The following is a 16181-nucleotide window of genomic DNA, read 5'->3' as shown; positions in this document are numbered from 1 at the left end:
ACATCTTCTTTATCCAGCTTCCAGTTGATGGGCACTTGGGCTGTTTCCAAACCTTAGCTATTACAAACTGTGCCACTATAAACATAGGTGCACATATATCGCTGTGGTATCTACAAACTTTAATATAATAACTTAAAATAGATTATCTCACCACCAAATGCATCATAACTACAATGATGCTAATAAGTTAGACTGAATCTGTATATCCTTGCAAAGTCATAAACTGAAACTTAATCCTTGGTCTGATGGGATTTTAAGGTAAGGTCTTTTAAAGTGGCTAGGTGGAAAGACAGAACCCTCAGGAATATTACTACTCTTTTTGTAAAAGTGGACTCAGAGTCTTCTTCGCTCCCTCTATATATGAGGGGACATGAGAACAGGCCAGGAAGCAGCCTTCACCCACCAAGATAGCCACACCTTGATTTTGGACTTCCTATTGAGATAAAATTATGCTATTTTTAAGTCACCCAGTCTGTGATATTCTGATATATCATCCCAAATGAGCTAACAATAACAATGATGATAATAATGATGATAATGATTAATATTGTGTTTTAAAATAACCTACTCCGTCCTCAAACCTACTAAGAGGTCTGGCACTATGATAAAAGACTTAAACCCATTATCTTATGTAGTCTTCCATCGCCTCTGAAGAAAATAGTATTTATCCTTATTTTAAAGAGAAATCCAGGTTTTGAGTGGCACAAGATAGTTATAAATTCTGACTTTCGTAGGACAATTTTGGTTTTACCATTCGTCAAGCACAAGCAATTATTAACAGTGTTCCCTTCATTCTTAATAATATGGGTTTGGATATAAATTAAACAAATACTCTAGAGTTAACCAATGCCAAGTTGACAGATCTTATAAGTGGGAGGGCTATTATTAAAAACTAGAAATCAACCCTATTGCCCAAATCTTAGGCTAAGCTTATGGAACACTACCTGTTCTATCTCCTCCATTTATCAGGCAGTGATATAACTTATGAAGTTTAGAGATGTGTGGGAAGACTGTATATAGATTGAAACTATTTGAGAGGTAACATGGTCCAGTTCCTTCCCAGCATGAAAACTAACAGAAAATTACCAGGAAAAAAAGATGAGAGAAATCTTTTCTACTTTTTCTGTCAATTTTCAAAAAGAAGTTTTATAATTAGCAGTACTGTGATTCCAAATACATGAAGAAAATCCTAACATCAAATAAAAATATTATTTTATTTGATTATGCATAATGTGAACTAGTAATATCATTGATGTCCTGACATTAAAAGAGGGAGAAATTAATTATAAGCCTGGGAAATAATAGTAAAATAATAATATACCAGCACTTAATGTTATAGTATTTACAGTTTAAATATCACATATATACCCAAACATATATTTGTATGTGGAATAACTTTTTCACATTCACAGATTCCTGAAATAAGGAGAACAGAAATTATTTCTATTTTACATGAAACTGAAGGTCAAGTGGATTTTAAAAGTCAGTAGATTTATACTTCATAGTATAAATTAGGATGGAGCATAATTCTCAGATGTTAAAGCAATTTAAAATTATTGGAACATAGAGGGGATGGGAATAGAGTTCAGTGGTAAAGGATGGGCTTATGCTCAAAGCGCTGAGTTTCATGCCCAGTGCTACCAAATGAAAGCCATATTTTAAAAATATAACTTTACAGATACATATTCAGGGAAATATCAAAATTACATGTGCCAAATGGAGAGCACCTGTACTAAAAAAACTATTCTTCTACACTGCCCACTGATCTTCACTGTGAGATTAAATATTAAAACTATAAATATCATTCTCTTGTGGCCCTGTCAGAAAATGGACTTGAGTTTGTTGGTTTCACATCATGGGCTACAAAATTTTAAGCAGTCAGTGTCAGATCAAGCCAAATGCTTTTCTGCAGTAGAGAATCCTTGCAGACAACACAAATGCTATCTCTGCACACCCCTGCCACTTTTCAGCCGGTTCTGTCAGCTCCCAAACTCAGGAAACTGCTGATTCTTGGGGAGAAGTATGAAACAACTTTATCCCCTCTCTACTCTACCCTTTTAAAATCTCTTTCCTGTAAGCAAACATATTCTCACGTTCAACCATTCATTCAGACTCTGGTACAAATACCAGAATTGAAAATCCACATTTATTTTCACTTCTCCCAGGGCTGTTTGCATTGCAGCAGGAATCAAAGCCAAAGATATCATGTTCTAATGATAAATTTTTAAGCTGGTTTCTTCCCAGTTAGCCTGAAATCACTTTCTGTAGGTGTTTCCTACATATTCTACCAATAGTCTTATTTTTTGATTGAAAAACCTCAATGAGAATTAATAAGATTAATGTATTGAAAAAGAATAAAGGCTTTTTTGAGTGTTGTCTCACATATCTATTTTGCAGAACCAAAACTGCAAATCCTTTAAAGGGTTTAAAATGTGAAAAGCAGGACAGTGACTATGCAAAAACACAATTCACCAAGATATATTTATGGTTGATGACATTGATTTTGAAGACAATAGGACAGATGCCATCCTGTGGTATACTGAAATCATTCCCTTCTACAATTTAAGAGAACAGGTTATGAAATCCCTTTCAAATTTCATGACAATACAGTTTGTGGGGGTGTTTTCCAAAGTAGTGTTTACGTGGGCGTAGGAGCTATGCACCAATAACCCACCAAGGACTGCCTCTGTTTTTCCAATTTCACTCTCCAAATTTTTCATCCTGCCTTCATTCTCTCATTCCCAGTTTCACAACTTCCCAAAATCATTCCTCACCACATTAAGCCTGAAGCTTTCACTTGACCAGTATTAACCTTTGTAGTGAATCTTCTTTCTGTATGCTCATCAGCCTCAACTCAGCAGTTGGTTTGAATCGTGATGTTTGTTCTCATAATATTTGTCTTGCTTTCCTTTTTTTTTTTCCTTGGGAGAGTCTCACTATATAGCCCAGGTTGGCCTTGAGCTCACAATCCTCCTGCACAATTAAATTGTAGAGTGTGAGGGGAGATGGTTAGTTGGTGATGTTAATGGTAAGAATTGATTTTTCACCAGTTAGGATGATAGATAATTTGACTTATTTACTGGTTTCAATAGCACGGAGCATTAAATATATAATTATACCAAAATGGCTAATCATTAGATGGATATAGATAATACATAAATATATATTAAATAGATATATTTATCTTCAATAGACAATTTCTGACTTTTTATATTTTCAAATTCTATAAAATCTTTGCTTTGATCTTAAAATACAACTTTTCTTATTTAAAAACCTCTCCAGATTAGTTGAGGAATCCCTTTCTATACCTACCTGTTTGATTTTCTCTTTTTTTAAAATGTCACATACTTTGTAACCATCAAATTATTCTTTTAAAATTTCTTCGATATGTCTAGAAATGTTGATAGTCCAGATCCCAGGAAGATACTAGTAATATATAAATAGATGATAGGTGATAGATAGATAGATAGATAGATAGATATACACACATGCATTGAAATTTGTTATTAAGTAATTCTGTGTTTGTGATTTTGGTTCTGCCACATGATGAAGCTGTTTCTATGGAAACAGTTCATGACTCACGGTCAACATAAAAGAAAATTACAGATGAAGTGGTAAGGCAGACCTGATGGAGAAACTATTGATTTCTGACTTAAAAGTGCAAATGCTATTTTTTTTCCTTTTTTCGTATTTTTTCTTTTCCCTTCTTTTCTTTCCCTTACCCCTCCCACCTCCCCTACCCCTTTAGATCTTTTCTTCCTATTTCACAATATTATTATACATTTTGATCCTTATTAAGATCCTAATGATGAATGTAACTGCATTGTATACCTAAAATGTAGAAATAAACCTAAGGAAAAAAATAAATAAATACGTGCAAATGCTATTATTACCAACAATTTTATGAAAAGAAAAATTTTTATACATCTAATAAATGTTGTGATTGTCTCTACAATATAGTATAAACTACTTAGAGAACATAATGAATATAATCTTAAATTTCCTGGAGCTTATATAGTGCAAGGGTAAAAAAATAAGCTTAATTAAAATCTAATATGGTTGATTCTTAATGTGTGTTAAATATTTCATTTTTTAGAAGTGTTGATTTGCTCTTATGCCCCAGATATTCTTTCTACAGAATTCTCTGTAGTGTGGCTGCTGAATAGGCTCCATAGAAGAAATATAATTTCCTGTAGGATTTGAAGTAGATCTAGATGCATGTGAGTGGGAGAAGGGTTACAGGTGGTAGGAGGGAGAAACAACGGCCACTGACATGATTTCTCAGAACGTTTTCACGTTCTAAACTCAGGTAGGATTTCAAATGAGCTGTCTCTATGGAAACCACAAGACTGAATTTTTGACTTGAGAATTATGTATCATTCCCCTGAAAATAATAAATCATATGAAAAAAATCTCCCCCTGAGTCACAGAGGGTTAGAGTAGGCAGGAACTTTGAGATTTCAACAATCTGTTCCCCTGCTTTTAGAAAGGATTCCAAGTAAATTTTCTCATTCAAATAGGAATCACCTATAGCAACTTCCTTATCAATTTCTTCAGCAACAAGAGCAAAGCATCTAACCTTTCATGTTTTTTCTCTTATATCTGACGGCATTTACCCACACACCCACTGTCTTTTTCCATAGAGGTAGGAGATGGAATGTGAATTGTTAACAGTTACTTACAGTCACTCCCCTATTTGAATCCTTTTGTCTGAACTAAATAATACAATCTATGAATAAACCTTTGCTTATATAGATTTCCTCTTCCTAGAAGATCATCACAAAGGGAACAAGGCTGTTGAACTTTTGTTTAAAATCCTACCCAACAGACTATTCAAATGTTTCTTTCCTCTGCAAAGCTCCCAGGAGTCACTTTTTTATTTCCTGGCAGGTAAGCTTGGTTTCTCAGGACATGCTGTCAGCCTCACTTGGCCTGTCCGTTATTGCAGCCTCATTTCCTCACCAAATGCACTTTCTATAAGAACTCACACTGCTTCCTTGCAATTTCATAAGGAAGCACAATGTTCCAGGACTCTGAATCACTTTAGGGATGCAGTGGAGAAGAGAACAGATGCTGTGTAAGTGGGTTCTCTACACATCTTTTTTCCCTATGTGGTTTTATAAAGATAGCTAAAACAAAATACAAAGATCACTTCTCTGGAGGAATTTAAAAAGTGTGTCTTAAAATCTGTCAATCTATCTAGATCCTCCTAGACAGAGAACTATCTTGGTAGCTATGTTGGCTGTATTCCATGTCTTCCCCTAGTATTCTGTCTCCACATCTTTGCCTCATTTAGCTGCCATCATTAGGGGGCCCAGAGTTTCTTTAAAGAATGTGTTGATTTGTAACAGAAGTAGAAAACTCACCAAAGAATCAGTCTACTTCAATCTCCCAATATTGGAGATGGTTCCAATATTTTCCCTCAACCTGGCCACATGGACCTTATAATAACCTACTCTTCTCACTCTGAAAATATGTCCACCTCAGAACAAGGGAGATGGTACACTGCGCTCCTTTCTCTGGTGCCCTCCCTGGGCAGATGGTACTCTTCATGCCAAACACTCAGTATGGAACCCCCAGCACATCCAGGGCTCAATTCTTCTCTAACCTACGTCTTCCAACAGCCACAAAATCCTTCTGATTTGCCTCTTTTTCAGGAAAAATTTTCTTACTTTCCATCCCTAGGGCTATTGAATTACTTTAGCAATTTCTCATCTCTCCTTTTCTTTGCAATACCCTCTTAACTTCTTATTTGGAAACAGTGTCCCTTGTTTCACCCTTCTCTAATTCATCCTTCACATCACTATGAGAATGATCTATCTGAAATGTAAAACACAGAGCTTTGTAAGCCTTTTGGAAGGTTTTCTCTATTTCAGGGTCACAATTCACTTCTTTAGCATCATTTCAGTATCATTTTGGAGGGGTGTTTGTGTGTGTGTGTGTTCTGTGAAAACTCTATACAATGAAACTTTTTTTTCAAAATTCAGAAGAGCATATAGAAAACAGTAAGCTATCTAAAGCACACTCCTAATCCTTGTTCTATTTCCAAGACATAAAAATTTATTGCTTACTTCTTGTGTATTCTTTCAGAAATGGTCTGTATATATACACAAACAAACATGCCTATAGAGGCTTCTTTTTGCACAAGTAAGAACATTCAATAGCACTGCCATACACCTTGCACTTAGCACTCAGTGTGATCTCTTGGCAATACTCCCTATACCCCTTTAGTCCTCACAATTGTGAATTAACTGTAGTTCTCAGAACACTCCATGCTGTCTTTGGGTACACCTGACTGCATACGGCCTTCCTTTTGCTTAAACTGTCCTTCCTCCTATTTGCAGCCTATTCACAATGGCTAACTACTATTCCTCTTTAAGATTCATTTTAGGCACTTACTCTTCACCGTTCCTTAGAAACTACCTCTCTGAGCCCCTGTAGGATCCTGCATATACATGACTTTATCATAGTACCTATCACATTGTTTTAAAATAAATATATTGTGTATTTGGCTCTACACTGCAAATTCTGTGAAGGCATGGAACTTGTCCTAGTTTTATTTCTATCCCTAATGCTTAGTTCAGGGCCAGATAAAAGACTAAATACACTGTAAGTTTGTGTTGAACCAAAACACCCCAAGATTGAGACAACTATTGATGTTTTAAAATCTTCTAAAGGGAAAAGTTCTTCATACTCCAAGGTTAAAGACATTAAATACATGATTTTTTTTAAAAGACCATAATCTCACAAGAACAGAGAGCCCATCTGTTTTATTCAGTAGCTTAATGAATGCTCTTGGAATTTTGCCCTTTAATCTTAAATTCACAACGTGATACTAGGTTTTATGGTGATGTGAGGGGTAGGGGTGACACATAAGTTCACTTAGTGGAGGAGTAACAGTGGGGAACTATGAGGATTCTAAAAATGAGTAACTAGGTTCACTATAGACAAAAGAAAGGAATTTTCCACTTTTTTCTGTGTATAACTTTTTAAAATTTATCATCACTGGGCCAGGGATTTAGCTCAGTGGTGCTGCCACCTACCTCGCAAGCGCAAGGTCCCAAGTTCAATCCCCAGTACCAAAAAAAAAAGAAAAAAAAAAGTTATCCTCATTGATGTAAATTACAGTGGTACCTCAGTTCACAAACTTAATACTTTCTGCAAATCTGGTTGCAAACCAAATTGGATGAGAACCAAATCAAATTCAATGGTTAGGTTCAATGTTGACTTTATGGGGAAATTTGATTTGGTTCTCATCCAATTTAGTTTGTGACCAGAATTCTGGAAATAATTAAGTTCATGAACCGAGGTATGACTGTATCACTAACCCGTTTTTAAGCATATGTGCTGAATAATAGAATACTAAATGCTACTATTAACTTCCTTCCCTTTCAGTCAATGTAGTCAGAGAACTTCATGAAATTCACAATCTGCTGAAAAAGAGAAGTATTCTAAAATGCAGAAACTCAATCCTGGTACTGTGAAAAATAAGATTTAGAAACTATGCACTAACATTTAGTGAACTATGAGCATGTAACAATGCATTTTCTTATTATTCTCAAGTATGATTATGATAGTTGAGCCCCCTCACTAAAATCTAAATCAATTGGAGATATTAAACAGCTCATTTTTGTTTGAAATGTTTTACCCTTTTTGATAATGCAAGATTTCATTCATTTGTCAGTGTTTTTAGGGTGCTATTTAGAGTACTTCCAAGACAGAAGTCATCAAAAATTTAGAGAACCAATACTGACACTCAACTGAGACAAACACTCTGGTTTTACCATTCACTCTTCATCCATCTCCTAGAGGTGGGATATCCAGATCATGAAAAGAAGTAGTTTCCTTTTATTTTACATCAAATGCCAAAAATATATTAGTAGATTAGTAGTGTAGTAGAAGAGCAATATTTCCAGGATGAATAGAATGGATAGCACAGTTAGAAATACTTTCAATTTGGTCTTAGCTCTAATGTTCAGTGCAATATGAACCAGACATCAGTCAAGTCTCACTCTGAAGATCGCTGTGACAGTTAAACTAGACTGTCAATTTGATTGGCTTGAGAGCTGCCAAGGAACTTACTAAAGCTTACATCCATGTGTGTATGGGTAAGTCATGAAGGGTACTTTATTTAGGTCCTCCTCTCTGGTACTGTTCCCCCGTGTTCTGCCCCTGGCCATCATGAACTAAGCACCTTTACTCCAGTGTGCCCTTCTGCCATGATATTTCTTTCTTGGAGCCAGCCTATCATGAACTAAGTCTCTGAAACCATAAGCCAAAATAAACCTAACCTCCTTCAAGTTGTGGGTATTAGGTATTCTGTACTAGCAACAAGAAAGCAAACTATCAACCCAATATTTCATGTTGCTGCTTTGAGAAAAGTATCAAAGGGAGAAAAAAATTGGATAATGCCATGCCCAATGAAAACAATGATCTAAGAAGGTCTAGATTACACAAAATAATTACTACAGTGTGCACAAGAGACTGCAATTGTTTGCACTCAGTGGTAACTGTGTATTTTGTTTTACTCTCCTCGTAGAAAAATAGGAAGAAGAGAATCTAACAGAAGAATGAGATAGAGAGGAAGGCTCTTGATTTTGACAGAGTCTAAAATTTCTAAAGATTCAAGTTTTTCATTATAGAATATTTTAACCAGAAAGGGGTCTTTCAATCATGAAAATTACTCTGTTTTATAAAGAAGAATCCTGAGGCCTAGAGAAGTCAAATTTCTCACTCAAGGTCCCAAAGCTAATGATTAAAACCATTTTGTTTTTTTATGATCCCTGCAATTAGAAGGCTGACCCTGAAGACAGGCTCCCTAGTTTCAAGTCTTGACTATGCCTTTCATTAGCTCTGCAATTTCTGAATAAATTTCTTAACCTCTCTTATCCCAAGTTTCACCCTTTCTCAGCTTTAGTTTTTCAAGTAATGAGGGACAAGAATTTCACAGCCTTGAATTAAGGGTTAAATAGGCTATAACATAAGGCACTTGACAATCATACTTCACACTTGGGAAATGTTCCCCCCAAAAGTTGCTATGTATTTTCATTTTAATGCACAATTTAATACCCAGTCTGGTCCCGTGATCCTAAAATTATAGGCTTTCAAACATATGCTCAAACTTAAAAAAATCTAGATAGACTTGCTAGAGCTGTGGGATTGGATCTCTACTTGATCAGCATCTGCCTCTCAACTAAGAAAGAACAGCTAGTGATTGGAATCTGAAATACAAGATTTCAACTACTTGTTTGCATGTAGTCTAACATGTTCCCTCAACTACAGCTCAAAGAAAAAACTTGCCTACTACCTCTGTGTTTTACTGAGTTGATCAGAGCAGATGCTAATGGCCACTTTGAGGGCGACATTTGAGAGCTCTTGCCTCCCTTTGCTTTGCTTTGGCTGTTCATGCACACTTCTAGTTAGCCCTGTGTGTATGTGTGTGTATGCATGTTTGAGGAGGGGCTTGGCAGAAAAAGTTAAAAGAGAAAGGGTAAAGGGTTTAACATACAATACATGAAAATCACAGTAGATTAAGGGTACAATCTAGAAAATAATAACAGTATGTAGTCACTTTCACACAGACCACATAGTTCATGATGTGAGAAAAAAAATCCTTCCTAATTGATTTAATAATATCATTGACTTTTAAAGGCTTTCTCTTATATATTTTTCTATATTAGAATTATTCCCTAGAGTTTTTGCATTCACTGCTCAAAACCATTCTTTTCAAAAGGTTATTATTTTTCATTTCAATTATATTTTAATGACATAAAATTTGTACATGTTAATTGGGTAAAATGTGCTCTTTCAATACATGTTTATGATTCTTAAGATTATTGAGATTCTTAACTGTAAATACTCCTTTCCTTTCTTTAATTGAGAAAAAAATGTTATATACTGAAGGACATGAATCAGAAAGTACTCTTCATGTGATGTTACTCTCTGAAATGGACAATATTAAAATAATCAAGAATTATATTTTACTTACAGTAGCATAGGAAACAAAAAATAAGAGGACCTTGTTTTCAAATCCATTAATTTAATGCATAATTATTATATTATTTGCCCAGCTATGGAATAGGCAATGATGATAAATAAAAATATAAAAATGACTAATATTTTAGTAATGAATTTAACATGCATTTTCTTAAAAAGTATTTGATTATACTCTTATCCATTCTTATTTTTTATTTTGGTGAAAATTTAAAATCTTACTACGTATCAACATACCAATACATGCTTAATTTAAAATAATGTCTTCTTTTCCAAGAATTTTCAATTCTTATATTGGTTTAAAATCAAAGGATGTTACAAATGTTTCTCTTACATCGAAGTAAAAGCTCACCATTCAGGTTGTGTCTCTATGACACTTGCAATCTTTTAAAAAGTCCCTCTTTATTGCCACTTTTCTTAGAGTTATTCCTAATCCATTTATTTCAACCCTTTGTCATAAATTACAAGCTAAAATAAACCTTGTGTCTTGTTGGTTGCTTTCATTAAAAGAAGAGAAAAGAAAGAATAAGTAGATCCTGGTTTAGCATGGTCCAACTTTCAGTAGTTTCTATTTTCCCATTACGACTCTAACACTCATGTGCTGTATAAAATGTGTTTTATGCAGCCTATTTTAAAAGGTTTAGCTGTATATTCCAACTTTCAATGGTTTCTATTTTTCTATTGTATCTCTCACACCATTGTGAAAAGATGATGAGTATTTTAATACAACGTATTTTAAGAGGTTTATCTGTTGGGAGAATATATTTTTTTTAACAGTGCATATATCATGGTTCAGAGCATAAACAGGCTGTATTATTCAATCATTTGTAGAAAAGTCCAGGGCTGTTACAATTACATTCAATATTTTTTCTGAGTTTATATATGAATTTAGTTGAACAACTGATCACACAGAGTTTTTGTGGTGGTGATTGTTTTGGTTATATGCAACTGACCTATTCAATCCACTCAAAAAAAAAATAACTGTAAGGTTGAGAATAGGGTCAGTGTTAGGGCATTTCCTTCACAAGAGCAAGTCCTTGGATTCAGAAAAGACATCTAGAAAAGTGCATGTAAATATGGCCAACAGATTTTTATTTCAGTGCTGAGGATCCAACCCAGCAACCTGTGGATGCTTTGCAAGTTCTCTGTCTACTGAGATATACCTTCTTCTCCAACCCACAGAGTTATATATTTTTAGAAATTCTAAAAGCCTAGTATCCTATACAGTAAAGTAAATCATTGGCAAAAGCACTGTTGGCTTTTTTAGCATTCTGAGTCTTCTATTTTTATAAAGCAGCTATGTAATTGCTTACAAATCGCCAAAATAAATGACTGAAAAGGAAAATATGATCATTTATCTGCTTGATACATTTTGTTAAGCAACTCATTGTCTAATTTGTCCAGTTGCTTTTGCATAAACTGGGCACGATTTATATATGCACACCTAATATTCTAGCCCCGAAGTGTCTGTAAATAATACGTTTTAAGATGCTTTGTGTTATTATCATGTATGTAAAAAGAATGTAAGTGAATCTGTTAAAATCTGTCAGAAAATATTCACTCGTGTGCTTTGTTTTAAAAATTACATTTCTTTTCCCAGTACAACAAAGATATTATTTGAAAATACCATTTTAAACCATCAGAAACATTTAAGTAATATTTTAAGTAAGCTATGTAAAGCAGGGGTAGTTGCAGCTACAAAAGACAAAAAAAATTGTCACACTTTTCATTCTACTTAGTAGGCTGCAAACATTTATTTCTTCCTGATATAATCTTTAAAAAAATGAAAAGAATAATTATTAAACCTCAGCATGTTAAAATAAAATGGTATACTGGAAATGAAAGAATTCAATAGCCTGTATAGCTACAGAAAGATAAAATCCCAATGGATTTGTCTTTTAATTATTCGGGAGGTCTAAATTTCTGCAGCCCATAATTTTATTTTTCACCAGTGGAATAAAAATGACATTTTGTTCACGTACATGCAGCTGTTCTCTAGGTCGTGGATTCTAGAAAAGCAACAGGCGTTTGCCTCTGAACTCTTAACAATTAGAAAACTGCTACCCACACTGGCTGGAGACAGCCAACACAGAAGGTGGCAGCTATGATTCCCAACCATTCTGCCAGAGCTTTCAGAAAAGAGGGAGGAAGTAGAGAGAATGTGGACCCCTTTGAAATGAAAGGATTTCGCTATGCTCCCAACGCCCCACCCTCTCCATGGGCTGTTTAATAATCACGCTCTGTAGGGACGCTTAGCTTTCTGTAGTAAAGCAAAGCATTGGAACTCGACCCGACCCATTTTGCTTCAATTTAAATGTTCAAGACGAGGCAACACAAATTCATCAACCTCTCGCGTAGGAACAATACAAGGCTCCCCAGAAGAAGGCTCGGGGTCTTCCTCTTATTAGCGATCGAGGACCGTCTCCCCAGCCTGTTGCTCCTGCCACACAGAGTGCCTGAGCCTCGGAGGGCGGGGACCGTGAACGCCGCGTGCGCGCGCCGGCGGAGCCTCGGTGTCGCCGGGCGCGGAGGCTCGGGATCTGTGGGAGCTGCGGGACCTGCGCCCCGCGAGGTGGCGGCTGCGGACCCGGCCCGCGGGCCCCGACGAAAGCCTCCCGGCCGCCGGCAGATGGTGCCCTGCAACTGAGCACCAGGGAAACCCAGCTAAAGTAAAAGATCAGACTCCGCCCCAGCCAATCCGCCGGCGCAGCAGTCACCCGTCCTTCCCAAAATAGAGCCGAGCACGCTTCCTCCGGAACACCGCAGTAGCCGGTGTGTGTATGTGTCGAAAATACAAACCGGGACCGAACCAAGAGTGTGCGCTGGCATGGGGCGCGCGCGCGGAGTGGGACCCCCGCGTCAGGGGCGAGGTGACCGCCAAGGAAACACAGAGGACACGGGACCGGTCCATTTCGCATCTGCGTAAGCCCGGCCGCCGGGCCGCGGGGAGGCCACTCACCATGTTCACTTCGGAGACCATATCTATGCTGGCGACCTCGATCCGCATCCCGACGTCCACGGGGGGCCCTGCCAGGGAGGTGGGACCACATGAAGACATATTCCTGAGTGGCAATGGGCTAGGAAGGCTGGAGGGGGTTTCCCAGACCTTACTACATCCCGAACGGACTCTCTCCCCACTCCCCCCCCTTAGGGACAGCCACCCCGGGAAACAGGTGTGGGCACACGCTTGATGCAGTGACTATGCAGAGGGTGTGTCCGGTTGGGGAGGTCAGCTTAGCCTAGTATTCGTGCACCTGAGCCTGGGAGTCCTGCGTGTGTGTGTGTGTGTGTGTGTGTGTGTGTGTGTGTGTGTCTGTGTGTCTGTGTGTGTGTGTTTTCCAGGGTGGAATGCACGCTTACGAAAATGACATTTTTTTTTTCATTTATCTTTGTCAGAAAAGGTGAACAAGGGATGGGTTACAGGCTGAAAAAAGATGAAGCATTACCTCCAAAGTCCGGCCTCAAGCGAATGTCATATCCTTTAAGCAATCTGTCCACTGTCTCTTTCACGTATGACATGTTGCTGGGTTCATTGGCACTGAGGGGAAGAAGTAGGGACCGAATTCAACACGAGCACAAGCTGCGAGTAAACATAAAGAGATACAGGCACACCTAACCCCAAATACCAAGATACATGATCCGGCAGGCATGTAAAAAGAAAAACACCAAGAAAAAAGAGAGAGAGAGAGAGATTCAATAACGGAAGCTCACCTGTGTGCACAACAGACCATGGCAATCATCACTGGGAAAGAGAGAAGCCCCAAACTCTCTCGATTTTGTACTGTCCACATTACTAACTCTGATTAAAGAATTGTCTTTTCTGCGAAGATCCAAGGAATGCAACTTAGTCAGCGGCTGGGCAGTAAATCCCGAATGGACCTGCGCATGCGCAGAGGGTGCTCACTACCAAAAGACACCTTGTGCCTTGCAAACAATATTCCTAGTGGAACAGGCAACAGATTTCAGTCCCTTTAAAGTTCCTGTTTGAGGTGCTCCGCGTTCTCTGGGTAGTCAGAGGCAACCTGCTGTCTCCAGCCCGGAGATCGGCGATCGTAGGGCATGTGAATATGTAGTTTTCCTCGTGCACTGGGGCATGCTATGTTTCTTTCCCTTCTGCCAACAATCTGATTTTTTACTCCGTTCTCAGTGGTCTAAGGCTGCCTGTGATTTGCATCTTTCCTTGACAATCGCGGAGGTCCTAGAACGGGGAATTCTGGAGCGGGTTCTCTGGTAGCCAGTGAGAGAGGAGTTGGGAGGGGGCATCCAGGAGAGAGTGGAAAGGGAAAGCCCTAGAAGACGTAGAAAGGGGACAGAGGAAATTCAGGATATATTTAGGCGCTGAAGAATCACGACCCCCTTCGGAGGCGAGTTAGAACACCTGGTTTAGATAATGTTTCTCCGTGGAAAGGGGATAGGGTGAGGCTGATCAACTTTTCAGCTCTCTGCCCTGCTGTCCTCCCCTTTCCTTTCTAAACCACTCCCAGAATGGCTGGGGAGGGAGCTGCTCTGGGCAGAGAATCATTTTTCTAGAGCCATCTGCAGCAAGTCCCGCTTTTCTCTTCTTTCTAGTATGGAAAGCCTCTTTCTTACACTGCCAGCAGCTTAGCTTGTACCAGTGACCCGGAACGGGACTCTGACTCTGAAAACCCCAGAGGGTCCAACCTCTGTTGACCAGTAGGTTTGGGTCGGTGTTGTTTGAATCAAGTGAAAGTCATAATGCAACACAAGTGAGGTGGTAGGATACTCTGGGCTAGGCGTGTATTCGTTTATTAAGTAGCATATATTACATTTTTACTATGTTCTAGGCATTCTGAAACTTACACCTGATTTAAAGAGGGCTCCTGACCTAGAGAAATTCACAGAGTAATTGCAGAGTAAATTCAGTGTATTTCTAGATACACTGTGTAGTAGCAGGAAGGCTGTTAATTTTCCAGGGAGAAGCAAAGATAGTTTGAGAGGAGGAAAAATTTGAAGAAGGGGAAGTTTTTGTTAGAGCAAAAAGAGATAGTATTCTAGAAAGATGAGGATGGTACATGCCAAACACTAGTGCCCTTTGGAAACATAGTCACACTTGGATTCCTGGACAGGGAAATGACAGGTCAGGTTAGAAAGAGAGGGAAGAAGCAAGGATTGCAAGGTGGGGAGGATATAAAGGGAGGTTGAGGCCATAATATGAGGTGAGTCACATTCTCTGCATGTAGGCTTCTAACATATGCAGAGCATCTTACCTCTGTTAGCCTTAGTTAAAATTTAAGTAGGGATAGGCCAAGGCAAATTTAGGTTTTAGACAAAACATGCTGGCAGAATAACTATGATAAGAACAATCAACACATATCAATTCCCGTGTGATAATTACTATGCCAAATTGATAGGCTGTGTCATTTGAAACTTAACAACAATCCAGATATGATATACATTATTATTGTCATTCACATTTTATAGTTGAGGAAACAAGAGACTAAATTAGGGTAATGAAACTAGTTGTACCCAACAACTAATAAGAAAAATCTGGATTTCAACCCAGAACTTATGGACATAACTACTCTCAGTGCTGTGAAGCATGATCCCCCAAAGGTAGGAACCATACAGGGAAAACAAGACAAGGGGTTATTACCATACCCCTTTTCCCAGGGGTAAACTAAAGTCAGAGAGTACTTATCATGAGAGAAGTGAGAGTATCAAAACATTTGAGAAGCATATTAGAGTCATCAAATAGTTGGAAAGTTAGGAGTTGGGAATATATGGAAGGTATCTAAAGAACTGTACAAATGTTTATACATATGTTGAGCTTACTGTTACACAAAAACACTAATTTCATTTCCCATTTTAGCTTCACAACAACCTAGGGCCATTTCTTCTGGGGATAAATGCTAAAGGTTAATTAGGCTCCCTAGTTTCTTTGAGAGATACCAACTCTTTTTAATTCAAATGGATCTGTTTTTAACAGTTAAAAGAGATTTCTTTTATTTCACATTTCTGCTGAAACTTAGACTCTGTGCTGCACAACTCTTTGCAAAAATCACACTGTAAGAAGTAATTAGGCTAGTTTGTTCATTCATTTATTCTTCAAATATTTATTAATTATTTACTGCATGCCAGACACTGTACTAAGAGCTGCTGATATGATAGTGAACAAAACAGCATACATGGTCTCTTTCCAAATGGAATTTTTCATTTAATACATCTAT

The 16181-nt window shown here is 37.8% G+C and overlaps 1 protein-coding gene across 2 annotated transcripts in view; it reads right to left on the bottom strand.

The window, feature by feature from the left end:
• Gabrb1 (gamma-aminobutyric acid type A receptor subunit beta1) overlaps positions 1 to 14031 on the bottom strand; it is a 414333-nt gene extending 400302 nt beyond the window's left edge. The window contains exons 1-3 of one of the 2 annotated variants that reach the window (XM_004849768.4): positions 13705 to 14031; positions 13440 to 13531; positions 12953 to 13020 (exon numbers count right to left, since the gene is read on the bottom strand). In XM_004849768.4, coding sequence (XP_004849825.1) covers positions 12953 to 13020; positions 13440 to 13531; positions 13705 to 13784 — 240 coding nt within the window. In that variant the 5' untranslated portion in view covers positions 13785 to 14031. The remainder of the gene's footprint in view (positions 1 to 12952; positions 13021 to 13439; positions 13532 to 13704) is intronic. The other variant, XM_087187566.1, reaches the window with a different exon arrangement.
• Positions 14032 to 16181: the final 2150 nt, after the last annotated feature.

This window comes from Heterocephalus glaber, unplaced genomic scaffold (assembly GCF_053883595.1).
Source record: "Heterocephalus glaber isolate CG9 unplaced genomic scaffold, H.glaber_assembly_v1.0 deba00001509, whole genome shotgun sequence".
Classification (NCBI taxonomy): Eukaryota; Metazoa; Chordata; class Mammalia; order Rodentia; family Bathyergidae; genus Heterocephalus; species Heterocephalus glaber.
This window is presented reverse-complemented; position numbering and strand designations above follow the sequence as displayed.